This window comes from Lupinus angustifolius, chromosome LG04, assembly GCF_001865875.1.
Source record: "Lupinus angustifolius cultivar Tanjil chromosome LG04, LupAngTanjil_v1.0, whole genome shotgun sequence".
Lineage (NCBI taxonomy): Eukaryota > Viridiplantae > Streptophyta > Magnoliopsida > Fabales > Fabaceae > Lupinus > Lupinus angustifolius.
Window position 1 is genome coordinate 20,678,452 of NC_032012.1, and position 15,309 is coordinate 20,693,760.

At 34.3% G+C, this 15,309-nt stretch overlaps 1 protein-coding gene across 1 annotated transcript; it reads right to left on the reverse strand.

The window, feature by feature from the left end:
• LOC109346162 (cation/H(+) antiporter 28-like) lies at nt 5,084-9,504 on the reverse strand. The gene is made up of 4 exons (XM_019585566.1): nt 9,075-9,504; nt 7,987-8,982; nt 6,846-7,439; nt 5,084-6,192 (listed from the first exon to the last, which is right to left on the reverse strand). The coding sequence occupies exons 1-4, from the start codon at nt 9,243-9,245 to the stop codon at nt 5,584-5,586; spliced, it is 2,370 nt and encodes a 789-aa protein (XP_019441111.1). The 5' UTR covers nt 9,246-9,504; the 3' UTR covers nt 5,084-5,583.

A 15,309-nucleotide genomic window follows, 5' to 3' on the forward strand; every position in this document is an offset into this window, starting at 1 on the left:
AATCAGCATCAGAAAAACCACATAGGTTCTTGTTGCATTTCTTCAATTCAGCAGGGTACATGATCCCATAGTTTAAGGTCCCTTTCAAGTATCTAAGTAGCTTCTTCACTGCAATTAGATGACTTTGCTTGGGAGATTCCATGAATCTGCTTATCTAGCCAACACCAAATGCAATATCAGGCCTTGAATTGCAGATGTACCTCAATGAGCCCACCATTTGTCTATACAGAGTTTTGCTTACCATTTGATCTGTTCCTTCTTCACATAGTATTGTCCCTGCATCAATAGGAGTTGATACATGATTACAATTTATCATCTCAAACCTCTTCAATACATCAGTTGTGTACTTCTTTTGATGCATCAATGTTCCAGCCTTAGTTTTATTAAATTTGATGCCTAGAAAGTAGGAGAGTTCCCCTAGATCAGTCATCTCAAACTCAGCTTGCATCTCTTCTTTAAATGTTAGAATCTTGCCAAATTCTGCACCTGTTATGAGGAGATCATCCACATAAAGACACAGAATTAGTAGATCAGTTGCATAGTTTCCTTTTACATAGACACCATGCTCAGTTGCGCATTTAGTGAAGCCACGTTGTAACAAGAAAGCATCTATCCTCTTGTTTCAGGCTCTTAGAGCTTGTTTAAGTCCATAGAGTGCTTTGTGTAGCTTGTATACCATTTTTTCTCTGCCTTCTGTTATGAAACCAGGTGGTTGAGACACATAAACTTCTTTGTGAAGTGGTCCATTCGAAAAGGCAGATTTCACATCCATTTGATGAATGTGCCAAGAATTCTGATTAGCTAAGGCAATTACCAACCTCACTGTCTCAATTCTAGCTACTGGTGCAAACACTTGATCATAATCAAGTCCTTGTTATTGCAGGAAACCTTTTGCTACCAACCTAGCCTTATACTTTGATACTTGACCATCAGGATTAAGTTTGGTCTTGAACACCCACCTAACTGCAATTGCCTTCTTGTCAGTTGGAAGAGTTGTTAGTGTCCATGATTTATTTCTTTCTATGGACATTAACTCTTCTTCCATTTCTCTAATCCAGTGAGGTTGATCAAGAGCTTCCTCTACACTGATTGGTTCCATTTCAGCTAGTACTGCCATGTGAACAAAATCACCTTCTGCTGTGATTGTAGAGTCAGGGAATACATCATAGTCTCTCAATCTTGATGATGGTTGTCTTATTCTTTAAGATGAGGATGAAGTAGCAGGTTGACTATGTGGAGCATGAGATGGATTACCAGTGACTTCACCTCTTTTAGAGTTGTGCAAGTTGTCTACAATTTCATCAGTTAGCAGCCTAGGTCCATCTTCAAGTAGTAAGCCATCTTTTACTCTTGAAGTGCTAGCTTCCTCATTCCAACTCCAACATTAGCTCTCATCAAACTTTAAGTTTCTAGTGATACAGAATTTATGAGTTAGGGGATCAAAAACTCTGTATACATCAGTACTATGATAGCCAAGAAAGATGAGTTTTGAGCCTCTATCATCAAGCTTTCCCCTCTTTATCTCAGGAATATGTCCAAAGAAAATTGAGCCAAAGATCTTCAGGTGACTTACACTTGGTTTTAGGCTTGACCAAGCTTCTTCATGGGTCTTATAGTTCAATCTCTTGGATGGACATATATTGATGATGTAGGCTGCTGTTGAGACAGTTTCACCCCAGAATTTCTTGGGTAGTTTCTTTGTCTTCAGCATGCTCCTAGCCATGTTGAGAAGTGTTCTGTTTGCTCTTTCTGCAGTGCCATTGTGTTGAGGTGTATAAGGGGCTATCACCTCATGAGAGATCCCTTGTTTGGTGCAGAATTCACTGAATTGACCTGAGGTGTATTCACCTCCACCATCTGACCTTATTTGTTTCAACTTCAGATCACTTTGCTTCTCAACTTGAGCTTTAAACTTCTGAAATGTTTCAAATACTTCACTCTTCCTTTTAATTAGATAGATCCATATTTTTCTTGTATGGTCATCAATAAAGGTGAGGAAGTATTTGTTGCCTCCAATTGACTCTTCTTCAAGAGGACCACACACATCAGTGAAAACAGTCTCCAATGGTTTCCTTGCTCGTGAAGGTACATCATAACTGAATGAATTCCTTGCCTGCTTGCTTAATTGGCACTCATCACACAAGGTTGGTGGCACTGTGATAAATGGTAACCCCAATACTGATTTGTTTTTGCTGAGAGATTCTAGACTTCTAAAGTTTAGGTGGCCATACCTTTGACGCCATAACCAAGTAACCTGATTTGTGTTAGCTTGAAGGCATTTCTGGTCACCAACTTGAATTTGGACTTTGAATGTTCTATTGGAAGATAGAGGAGCCTTGAGAATCTTCTTAGCCTTCTTATCAAAGATAGTGAGTAGATCATCCTTCATCACCATCTCATACCCTTTTCCAACAATTGACCAAGACTAAGCAAGTTATGCTTCATCTTTGGTACATAAAGTACATTGGAAATGTATGACTTTCTGCCATCTTGTCTCTAAATCATTACTCTACCAACACCTTCAGCAGTGGTTGAGCTTTGGTCTGCAAAGTTAACTCTGCTTTTGGTAGATTCATCAAGAGTATCAAACCAGTCTCTCCTTCCTGACATATGGTTGGAGCATCCTGTGTCAAGATACCAAAACTCAGCCTTCTCCTCATTATCTTGATCCGTTCTTGTAGTGGCCATTAGCAAGCAATGCTCTTCATCTGATTCTTGGTCATTGTGAGCCAAGCCAGCTTCCTCTTCTCTCATGTCTGACCATATATTCATTTTGCACTCAGAAGCAAAATGACTATAATTCCTGCACTTGTAGCATTGCAGTTTCTTTCTGTCAAGCTTTCTTCTACCATCTGCATTCTTGGCAGAACCTTTAGAATCAGATTCTTTTCCTGATTTCCACTAAACATCGATTTCTTTCCTTCAATCTCAACTCATGAGATTCCAAAGATGCTTGTAGCTCCTCAATATTGAGTTCTTCAAGATTCTTGGACTCCTCAATTGCAACTACAATGTGGTCATGTTTGCAAGTGAGGGTCCTAAGTACCTTCTCCATTATACTCTTCTCCTTCAATACTTTGCCACATGACCTCATTTGATTAGAAAGAGCCAAAATCTTGGTCATGTACTCAGCCACTGAATCACTATCCTCCATTTGCGGGAGCTCATATTGCCTTCTGAGCTGCTGCAACTTAACCTTCTTGATCTTGGTCATTCCTTCATAGCTCTTTTCTAGGCTATCCCAAGCCTGTTTTGCAGTTTCAGCACCATTAATCTTTTCGTAGTTGGCCTCATCAACACATTGATGCAGAAGAAAGAGAGCTTTGCAATCTCTCTTCTTGGCTTCTTTGTAGATTGCTCTCTGAGCTTCAGTAGCTCCTTCCCCAATCTCTTGATAACCATGCTGAACCACTTCAAACACTTCTTGAAAGCCAAAGATAGCTTTCATTTGATTCCTCCATCGATCATAATTCTTGCCATCCAAGATGGGAAGTGTCAATGAGAAACCACCATTGTTTGTCATCTCTGCTCTTGCTTCTACTGATCACGAAGAAACTCACACAGGTCCCCTTCGAAGATCCACACAGAATCCACACCTACAAAGCTGCTGATACCATTGTTGTAACCAGGCAGAGGCACACTAAGTGCAGCAAGAAAGTAAGAAACAGAGGAAGAAAGAAGAAGGAATGAAGGAATGAAGAGGATTAAAAGAAGAAGAAGTTTAGAGTGTGCAATGTATATTAGTATATCACTAACAGCAATACAAGAGAGGAATTATTCAATTTTACACAATGCCTAAGCTCTACTACTTATAACAAGTCTCAGCTAACTATCTATCTAAAAATAGTAAGCTTATCTAAACTAACAAAACTGAATTATAAAAGTATCAACAAAAGTAACCTCACTATAGGCCTGGTGTCTTATCGTGTTACTTTCTCTTCATAAATAAATTTAAAGGTGATGTGTAAAATGCAATAAAGAAAAAAATATTTTTTAAAATAATACAAAGTAGTTTCACTATAGGCTAGTGTCTTGTCGGGCTCCTTCATGTTGTCCAAAACGAGGTAAGGTAACCCCACTATAGGCCTTGTGTCTTGTCGTGTTACCTTATCTTGTAAAATAAATTTTTCGAATAATTTTAAAAATGACGTGAAGTGGTTCCACTATAGGCTGAGTGTCTTGTCGCGCTACTTTATGTCGTCTAGATAAAGTGAGGTGGCTTCACTATAGGACTAGTACCTTGTCGTGCCACCTTGTCTTGTTACTTTTTATGTGGATAAAATAAAAATATATCAACTAATCAACTATTTTCTAAAAGAACTATGTAGCCTTGATTTCTCTAAAAGAACTATGTAGCCTTGATTTATCCTGTTAGACACACAAAAATAAATAAAAATTGTTTTTTTTTTGTGTTTTTTTTGTGTGTGTCTTAGTTGAAGAGATATATCTTAGTTTAAGCTGATTCTAGTTGCATATAAAAGTCAACATACAGAACCTTTTAGATGGTTCCTAGAAAAACTAGTTGCATCTCAAATAGGGTCAGGTCTACAATAGAGTATGACATGACAGCATGTACTGAGTTCTGCATAAAATGAGTTTTATTCCTCAAAACACCATGCAATTTGTTCCAAGACAAACATATGAGACAAGAGTATATGGAGTAAAATTTTCAGAACTTTTACTTATCTGGTTTGGAATCAGTTTTAATTTGAAAAGAGGTCAATTTCTGCATAAGTTAATTCCTGACTACATGTAATCTATATTGCAAACTCTGGCTGTAGAGGTCCATTTAGGCTTTTATTTTAGTGGCTTCTAAAAGCTAAGATGTGTCACATTTTAAGAATTCTTGAATCTAAGTTCAAGTTCTCTGTTATAGGAATTCATCTTTTGTCCCGTAAAGTGTGTCACTCTATATGTTATTGTTTGTGATTGATTAAAAAAATACTTAATTATTAAACTTTTAATTTAAATACATTTTTCTAAACTAATCACAAAGTGACACATGAAGTGACACTTTTTTGGGACAACAGATACATTCCCTCTCTTATTAGAGGCTTGTTTTGGAGTGTCCATACAGAAATCCTCAAGGGAAAGTGTTGATGCAGCTGGCAGTGGCACTTTCAATGTATACATGTATTTTGTGATGTATAAATATTATATCATGTATCACTTGATTATTGAGTGATCTTTGGTAACCCATTATTGTTGGAATGTCCTTAGGATAACTTTGAGAAGCTGGCAGAAAACCACCCTTGGATGTTTTGTGAAATGTTTGCTGTATTTATGTATCAGAAACTACTATATCGTGAGTCTACCAACATTAAGATAGAAGATCACGTGATGCGGTCCGCAATTCGAATCACTATATTTATGTATCAAAAACTACTATATTGCGAGTCTACCAACATCAAGATAGAACATTCCTCTTGCTAGATAAATTGAAATAGGAAGTTATTATCTTTACAATATTTACCAAATGACTCTAGCATTGATCTATTTCCTCTTGCTACAATTAGTGTCTACTTCTACACTAACCTATCCATTTTTTTGAGGTAATTACTACACTACCTATCCATCTGAAACCTACATGATAGAAAAATCATCATCCAATCCATCAAGTTCTCCTTTAAGTCTGTGTTGTTGAATGATCAACACAGAAACAGTCATTGAGAAATCTGGTCCTGAAAGAACATCCCCTATTGGTCCTAGTTCAGGGCACTGTTGCCAATCATTCATTCCCTTAGTCAATATAGAGTTCAACCCTCCTTCTCTTCCTACAATGACCAATGAGTATTGTCCTTCAAATGATCTTAGAGTAGAAAAAGTTTCAGCAGCATTTGCAAGATGCTTCTCTGTATATGACATATGACCTCCTACTACATGCTTTTCATAGAATTGTGCAAAGTATTCATCATCCAACTTCATCTCCTTTTGTTGCTCCTCAAGGATGACCCTATACCCTACTAATCTTGAGGATTCTGCATTTGGATCTACCAAGAATCTTATTATTGTTAGTTTTACTCGTGGATGTCGTGCTACGCGGCTAGCATATGCGAGTGCTTCCCGATCATCTTTCCCTCCAATGAATATCACTGCCACATTGATTGTTACTTGAGATGATGATATGTTATCAATGGAGCTGAAGCCTCTGTCTACTAGGATCCCAACGGAACAAGGAGCACTTCGTAGGACCTGTTTGACAACATATATCAGATAGAGCATTCGAAAAATCGTGGAAAAACTATAACATGGAAGAGCTATTATAAGATGAGAGGTTCTTAATTGTGGTCTGTGACCGCTATTTTCATTGCAATATTACAGTTTTGGTATTTTCTACAATTGTATAATAGTCGGAGTGATATTGAATATATTTTTTCAAGTCGAGAATTGCAATAATCAAACAACATATTTACATGTTAGATTTCTCATGGTGCTGGGATTAGACAATTGTTGTTCGAATCTATATTATTTTGTTTGTTTTAGCAGCAGCAATTGATCACAGATATTACCAATATTTACAGGCTACAGCATTATCCTGATTGATTTTACACTTTGTCCAGTAATCATCTTTTTACAATACATATCAAATAAATAGGAGGTTTTTCAAAGCTTCAAATTTTAAAAATAAATTAATGATTCACAGCTGTGTTTTAGATTGTACTCCGCAACTGCAATTGAGAATATTGCAGTGTTAGGAGTCTTGCGATCGCAATTGCGGCCTCATCGGCTGCATTTCCCCACATTTTTTGCAATTGCTATAGACGCAACGTAGCTGCAACCACCACTTAAAATGCTGATTCAGAATTTTAGAAGTTAATAAGTACTTATGATAAAGGAGAGATCACCTTCCGGTTCACATATCTGAACCCTTGATTACCACCATCCAAGGTTCCCTCCGGACGCTGGCTCCTATGGAACGGTAGTATAATGAGGGCAATCATCAAATCCTCTGCTAAAACACAAATATCTTGTGGCATGTTATTGATTGTAGAAAGTGCCATGGTTCTTTTAAGAGTAATACCATCACTATTTTCTGCTATATAACTTTGAAATGAGCTTGTAACTTGGTCTCTCATATCCATCACTTCCTTGTCTTTAACAGTAGTTTTATGCACTCCTTCATCCTTATCCAACGTGGTCGATATGTCATCGGTGAGCTCAATCATGTCCGCTACATATACGAGAACGCCAGGGTCCGATGATCCTCTTGAGATCTCCATGAAGTTTATTGAAGAAGGAACATTTTGAGGTCCATGAAGGCATAGGAGGATCCTTAGTTCACTTGTTGGGTCAAGCAATTGAAGAGCCATGTGATGACTAGGTGCTCTTTTCCTTGCACGTTTGATGATATTCGACACAACGGCTGGGCCATGCACAACTGTGAAAAAGATTGCAATTATCATCCCAATGCCTGTAGAAGTATTTGCACCACAATGCATCTGGTAATAGAGGAACAAGCTATGAGCCTATCAGATTCACGCTATGCAAATTAATACATGTTCTATATAACCTTTAGTAATACCATGGTTTTAAATTGTTGCTCACAATCACAACTACAATAGAAATTATGTTATTTTGCAAATGTCCACAACTACATCACGGACGCAATGGTTGCAATGCGACTACAATTTAAAACCATGGCATAAGGTGTGGTGCAGTATAGTTTAACCACCAAGTTCAGGATGGATTGGTGTGGTTCCTCTACCTAGGACACTAGAATATTGAACCATGAATGAAGAAAGGCATGAGATAAGAAAAGCATATCGGCTATTCATTATGAGCCCCTAATTCTTGACTGGAGGGGACACCAAAGAACTCTGCCCTTCAATCCCTTGGAGAGGGGGGCAGAGCTTTTGGTTTTTTCATGTTGTCAAAGAGTTGAACAATGAACTTTGACATGACTTGAATTGCATCATCCTTTCAAGAGAAATAAGTGACAATATAGGTAATGACAAGGCTAGAGAAATGTGAAGAACAAAGACTTACTGCTTTGGCAGCCAAGTAGATATGTAAGTGACCCTTGGTGGTAAGGAGCAACCCTATTGCAACTGATTCAGGCCAATTAAACCCCAGCATTGCCCCAGAAACAACTGTTCCAGCAACTTTACCTGTTGTTCCTAATATGATAAGTGTAATCAATCTTGCCCATGTCGAACGACTTCCGGGTTTAAACTTCCTGAAATCAGCTTCATACCCCACCCACAAGAAAAATATGGGGAAAAAGATTGTAGTCAACATATAATTGATTTTGGTGATAACCCATTTGGAAACTCTACCCTCTCGAGGTAAAGAAACACCTGTTAAGAAAGCACTTAAAAGTGGACTAAAATCATACATAGTGGAGAAGGAACATGTTAAGACCATGAAGGCAATAGCTAGAATTATATGTGAGCCTTTCATTGGTCTACCTTCTGGGTTTTCATTGTTAACCCAATTCATAAAAATAGGTGAAAAACTTGCTGTGAATGCTGTCTGTCCTATAACTGCACCTGCCATTATAAGCGCTTTCGAAATGCCTTGCGACGCTTCCAAGTCATTGCAAAATAATGACAATGGGATAAATATGTAGCCGATCGAAAGGAGCAGCGAGCCTATAAAATCTAAGTGCATCCCTCCAGCGATTATGATCTTCCCGATATCAGACTTGCCTATTTTCAGATGAGTTATTAGCCGGGTCAGGACAGGCGAGGCTGTGCTTGAAACAGTAGTAGCAAGGCATAGCGTAAACTCGAGTAGTTTATGTTCGTTAAAGTATACCAAGAAAGGCGATATTAAAGCTGTTAAGATGAATGTGAAAACTAGTCCTCCATAAGCAGCTTTAGTTTGTCTAACTGGTCTTTTGAAGAGTATATGAGAATCCATTTCTATACCCAATGCAAACATGTAACACATCATACCAAAATCAATGATGAATCCAAAGGCCTTGTTGAATTTATCGAATAAATTTCGAACATATACAATGTTCCCTAGAGTTAGTCCTACCTGCATAATAAGAACAATATCATTACAAATTATATTTTCATTGCTATCTAATGAATTTGTATTTATCATTTGCTTAAGATTAAGAAACTTACAATTATATCTGAAGTAATGCGTGGTTGTGAATAAGGCTTTAGCATGAAATGTAAACCATTGCACAAAATCACCATTGTAATAAATAATGCAAAGTTTATAGACACTTCAAATATGAGGGTACCTAACTTTCCCCCACATATTGTTGATACTTCTGATACACCTAAAACCATATTGACAAGCCAAAATACTTAGATTATTTTTGTTTAGATATCTTCTTTTTTCGTTTTTGATCTCTAGTTTATCTTGTTTTCTTTCTTCTTCTTTCAAGTTTCAATGACATTTCTTTTTTTTTCTTTTCATTTTTTGAGTTGCTAATGAACAATTGTCATGAAAAGCTTCTTTGCATGAACTTAGTGGTTGTGATTCATAGCTTAGTTTTAGGAGATAAAAGAGGAGATTAAGGATTATGTAGGTTGTGAATTAGAGAGAGTGAGAGGAGAATAATTAACTTCATCCCCATCACTAATTAACTTTACCCTGCAAAGCATTATTTAAATAAGCTTAAGAACTATCTCTACTTTATTTTTGAAGTATAATAATTTCATGTGACTTTTAAATTTTAACAATTATTTATCCAACAAAAGTTTTTACATTCACAACTCAAGTTTTGAGGTAGAAGTTGTTGTGAAAATAACATTGTTATTAAATCTTGATTATGATGAGCTCGTATCAGATATTTCAGTAAATGCTATTTTTTGAATTTTTTATTTGATTAATTGAATATGTAGTTTTCCATTTTTACAATAATGTGTTTATTTAGCCACAGGTTTTTTTATTTCCTCTGAAAATATTTTGGTATTTTTTATTAGTTGAAGCTCATTATTAGGAGTACGTTTAGTTTCGAAAGTTAGTTTGTAGTTTTCATTTTTGTATAAAGGGGTTCTTCATCAGTCTCTTGTATTCAATACAAATTTATTCAATAAATAAAATACACATTTTTTCTTGTTCTTTAATTTCTAATATGATATAAGAATGATGTAATTATGTCCTCCATAGGATAGAGGAAGAGAGTTGTTCCAGAGGTTTAAGGAAAGAAGGGTTGGAAGAAGAAAGTGCAATTGTTTAAATAGATGTTTACATTTTTGAGTTCATCATCCTAGATTTTAAGCCAAAATCAAAGAATCATTATTCATTTTCTTGCTCTCTTTCTTTATCATTCTCTTTTACGATCTTCATACTCTCTCTCTTTCTCTCAATTCTTCATGACATTCTTGAGGCAAATATTATTCATATTCTTCTCTTGTTATTCTTAAGCATAAATTGCTCATGTTTTATCATATTCTACTCATGTTATTCTCGAGCAAAAAAATTTCATATTACATCATATTCTTCTTAATATTCTTGAGGCAGATATTGCCTATATTTCATCTCGTTTTTTGAATAATAAACCAATATGATATTTTTTTAGCATTATCATTCTTGAGCAAATATCGTTCATATTTTATCATATTCTAGACTTCTCTCATTCTTTGACCAATTAATCAAGATGGTATTCATGAGCAATATATCATTTGATCATCTTTCCATTATGTTGGTTATTGAGAACAACATCATTACCTGCAATTTCAATTCATTTTCTAATAAGAATTCTTCTATTAATTATCTTAGCACAACCTTGCTAGTTTCAAGTGCTATATTTTGAAGAATTCTTCTATCTCTTTAAATTTATTTTATTCAATAGTCTTCTTTGACTATTATTCTATGCAATCCTTAAGTTGCATGAGCATTGATTGCAATTTGTGAAGAAAGACTTCCTTGGGGCATACGCAAACTCGACAAAGAGACAAATACAAAGACATGCATACCTTCAGTGAAAGGATTTTGGAGCTTTCTTCATTCAATCATCTTTTATCTTGAGAATTGTCAACATTCATTCTTCAGCTTTAAGGGATGTTGAAATATATTTTAGTATTTTGAAATAATATTGTATCGGACTAGTAATTAGTTTAAACTCACTTACCTTTTGCATAACAATCAACTATTGTAAATTCAATTTTCATGATTAAAACATATGTAAAATAGGTTAAGAATAATTACCCATTTTGGTCCCTCATCTTTTTCGTGGTACTAATTTAGTCCTAAAAAATTTTAAGTGATCTTTTCGTCTCCAACAAATTCAATGTCGAGTTACATTAGCCCTTCTGTCATCTCGGCTCTGTTAACCGTAACATATTTGCTCGCATGACATATTAAGTGTTAACATGACATCTACTGAATGGTCATACATGTACAAGTTGACATGTCATCAAGCGTAAGTTTTTCCTCTCACAAAACAACGCCGTTTTTTTTAAATAATATTTTAAATAAAAATTAAAAATTGTTTTTATTTTTTTATTTCCTCTCTTCATCTTCTCCACCCCATCTTCTTTATAATCTCATCCAAATCCTCCACCACATCTTCTCTATAATCTCATCCAAATCCGCCACCACATCAATATTTGCACATCTTTCCTTCCCACACTAACTCACCATCCTCATTGCCAAACACAACCATCATTTCACAACATTATCAAATGTTATTATTTCTTTTTTGCAAAAGGTGGAGGATAACATATCATATTTTAAAAAGTTAATTACATTGACATTTATGAGTTTTAGTGAAATTACACAAATCATCCCTCACTTCTCTACCCCTCCACAAACCCCCTAATTTTTATTCTTTCATTACATTAATCACCCCTGCATGAGAAATAAATATAATATTTTAAATAAAAATGTGATGAACGCAATTAAGTTAAACAAAACATGATATATTACGAAGAAAAGTCCAAATAATATACAAATAAATGTATCTTTATTATTTTTTGTTACAAAATGCATCAACAATTCTAAAGATATATTGTTTAAATCGTTCTTATATTATATCATAACAAACCAAAAATAATAATGAGATATCAACTTGTATCGAACAAAAAATAACTGAAGTACTTATGTAGGTATAGAAAAAATGGTGAGTGATTTGTGTAATTTAACTAAACACTCATTAATTTACTCTATTTTAAAACTTTGTTATAGTGAGAAATGACCCAAATAAAGTTCTCCAAACGATCCGGCTCCAATCTTCTTCCCAAGCTTGAATATTCCACCATTCACATGATCCATGATAACAAACTCAACCTCTTCAACTTTTCTAAATTACAAATTCACTCCACCACACATAAATTGTCTGTTTTTATTCTATTTAAAAAAACCTTCTTGCATACTCAGAGAGTTTCATCAACAATCTATCTTTATTCCCAGCAAAATCTCAGATCCAAAGAGATTTTACATTAACACCGATCCGAAAGTGTATTGGATAACATAAAATTCAGACTTTGGTATTTCCAATACCTTAAAATCAACTAAACAAGGTTTTGATCAATGAAAATGGGATCAAGAACTAGAATCTACAAAAAAACAATTTGTGGATGAATCATTCATCTGGGTACATTCAAAGAAACCATTTTTACTCTTTTTTCGGATAAAGGAGCTAGAAAATCGAAACCTGAAGAAGAGTGGAAGTGTGAGAGAAAAGGAAGGGGGAAAGGAATCTAACCGCTACAATTTTATGGGTAAGAGATAGATATTTGATTTGGGATCTGTGTGTTGAGAAGAAGGAGTGAATTTTGTTGGAGAGTAAAGCTAAGAAATTGGGATGACAGAGAGAGAATTGGAGAGAAAAGGTGTTGTGTTGTGAGGTTGGGAGGAGGAAAGCAAAGAAAATGCATGGTTCATTTTGGTTCCTCACATCTCGCCAGATTTCTCTAATCCTCTTTAAATTTTGGAGATACTGTGTTTAAGATTGCTTTTGTCTGCCACATTTTTTGTCATGATTGACATTCATTATCTCCAATTGAAATGAATGACTTTATTAGATGGCTTGAGAAAGTTTCTAACAAGAGTACAGAGAGAATAATTTATCTTCTAAAAAAGATAAAAATTTAGGGATTTAGAATATTTACAACGAATACTTTCATTAGAAACAAATTAAAGAACGATAGAGTATCAATTACAATATAAATTATAGTACCAAACATTTTCGCTAATAGGAATGTTGATAAGGTTTGGAAATGAGGGATGATGAGTTAGTGTGAGAAGGAAAGAGGTGGAGATGTTAATAATGTGGCAGATTTGGATGAGATTATGGAGAAGATGTACCGGAGAAGGTGGGGTGGAAAAGATAAAGACAAATAAAAAATAAAAAAATTATTAAAAATTTAATTATTTTACTTAGAATATTATTTTTAAAAAACATCATTTTGTGAGGGGAAAAATAAAAACTTATGATTGATGACATGACAACGTGTATACGTAGGATTATCTAACACATGTCACGTTAACATTTAATGTGACATGCGAACAAATCTGTTACGGTTAACGGAGCCGAGATGATAAAATAACTAACATGACTTGACCTTGAATTTGTTGGGGATGAAAAGATCATTTAAAAAATTTTAAGGACCAAATTGGTACCCACGAAAAAGATGAAGGACCAAAATGGATAATTACTCATAGATTAATTAAGCAGAGTCAAGTCTCTTGTGTTTTCTATATAATGTTGGTTAATTTCTTTGTATTCAATCAATTCATTGAAAGAACTCATTCAATAAGTCCATTGAGTTAACTCATTCAATCAATGAAATACTCAATCATTCACTTACTCTTTAATGTCTAATATGATATTAGAGTAATGTAATTATGTCTTTCTTGTATAGAGAAACAAAGTTGTTCAAAGGATTCAAGGAAAGTGTTGGAAGAAGAAAGTGCAATAGTTCAAAGGGATGCTTACAATTTTGAGTTCAATAACCGGATAATAAGCCATAATCAATGAATTTGTATTCATCTTATTATTGTATTTCTTTATCATTCTCTTTTACAATATTCATATTATCTATTTTTCTAAATTCTTCTCGGTATTCTTGAGGCAAATATGACCTATATTTCATCAAATTTTTCTCTTGTTATTCTTGAGCAAATATTGTTCACATTTCATTACACTATTTTCTTGGTATTCTTGAGGCAAATATTGTCCATATTTCATCATATCCTTCTCTTGTTATTCTTCAACAAATATTGTTCATATTTTATCATATTCTAGATTTCTCTCCTTTTGTGGCCAAGAAACTAAGATGGTAGTCTTAAGCATTGTTATTCTTGAACAAATATTGTTCATATTTCGTCAAATTCTAGATTTCTCTTATTCTTTTGCAAAGAGACAAGATGATATTCTTGAATAATAATATCATTTGATCACATTTGATTTGCTTTCTATTGTGTTGATTCTTCATGAACAAAATTATTACCTTCAACTTCAATCAAGCCTTCTTTGACTCTCATTCTATACAATATTCTTTATATCTTTTTTTGGAGTATATAGGATGTTTGAGGAAGAGTAACTAAAGTGTGCAACCAAAAAAAATACAAATCAACAAATGCCAAAGAGGGACCCTTACAATGGAATCTTCTTCATTCAATAATATTTTGTTCAAGCTGAAAGTTGTCAATATTCATTCTACAACTTGAGGGAGTGTTAAAAATATTTGGTATTTTGGGTTAGTTGAAACTCAATATTAGGAATTAATTTAGGTTCAATATAGTTAAGTTAGTTTTGGCTTTCCACTTTTGTATAAAAGAGCTTCTTCTTCACTCTATTGTTTTCAATAAAATCCATTCAATTTTATTCAATGAATAAAATACTTGATTTCTAATATTTTCTACAAACTTTAATATATGCATTTAATTTTTAATTTCAAAGAGGTAATTTCATTTAGTACTCTACTGTGAAAAAAATTATATTGTCGCGAATGTATATTTTATAGTAGCAAATATTTGAATTGATTACTTATATTTTTTAAACTAAAAAACGATATAGGTGCTAATTCATTTCAAAACTAGCATCAATAATATATTGGAAATTATTTTAGAGAAACTTTCTATGATTTTAAATATCATGAAAGGAAAAAAGATGTTAAGGGCACTACAAAAAATATCATGTTAGCCACGGATATAACCGTGACTATTGTACCATAAAACTGTGACAAAATACAGCAGTCACTGTTTCCACTACCCTAGTAATTACTGGCGTTGCAAAAATTTAGCCACAGTCATTTTATGATATAGCTACGTCTCGAGGAAGTGTGGTAACATTTCTTTAACCACGATTCCAACTGTGGCTAATGTGAACCATACCCGTGGCTAATTAATACCTTTATTTTGACCACAATTTAACCGTGGCTAATTCTTTATTCAGTTATT

Bases quoted from the DNA above. Each gene is read 5' to 3' on its own strand.
- LOC109346162 (XM_019585566.1), bottom strand. From the start codon at position 9,245: ATGGTTTTAGGTGTATCAGAAGTATCAACAATATGTGGGGGAAAGTTA. The intron at 7,440-7,986 runs GTAAGTCTTTGT...CTCTATTACCAG, and splicing joins TCTACTTGGCTGCCAAAGCA to ATGCATTGTGGTGCAAATAC. The intron at 6,193-6,845 runs GTGATCTCTCCT...GTTGTCAAACAG, and splicing joins TCAGATATGTGAACCGGAAG to GTCCTACGAAGTGCTCCTTG.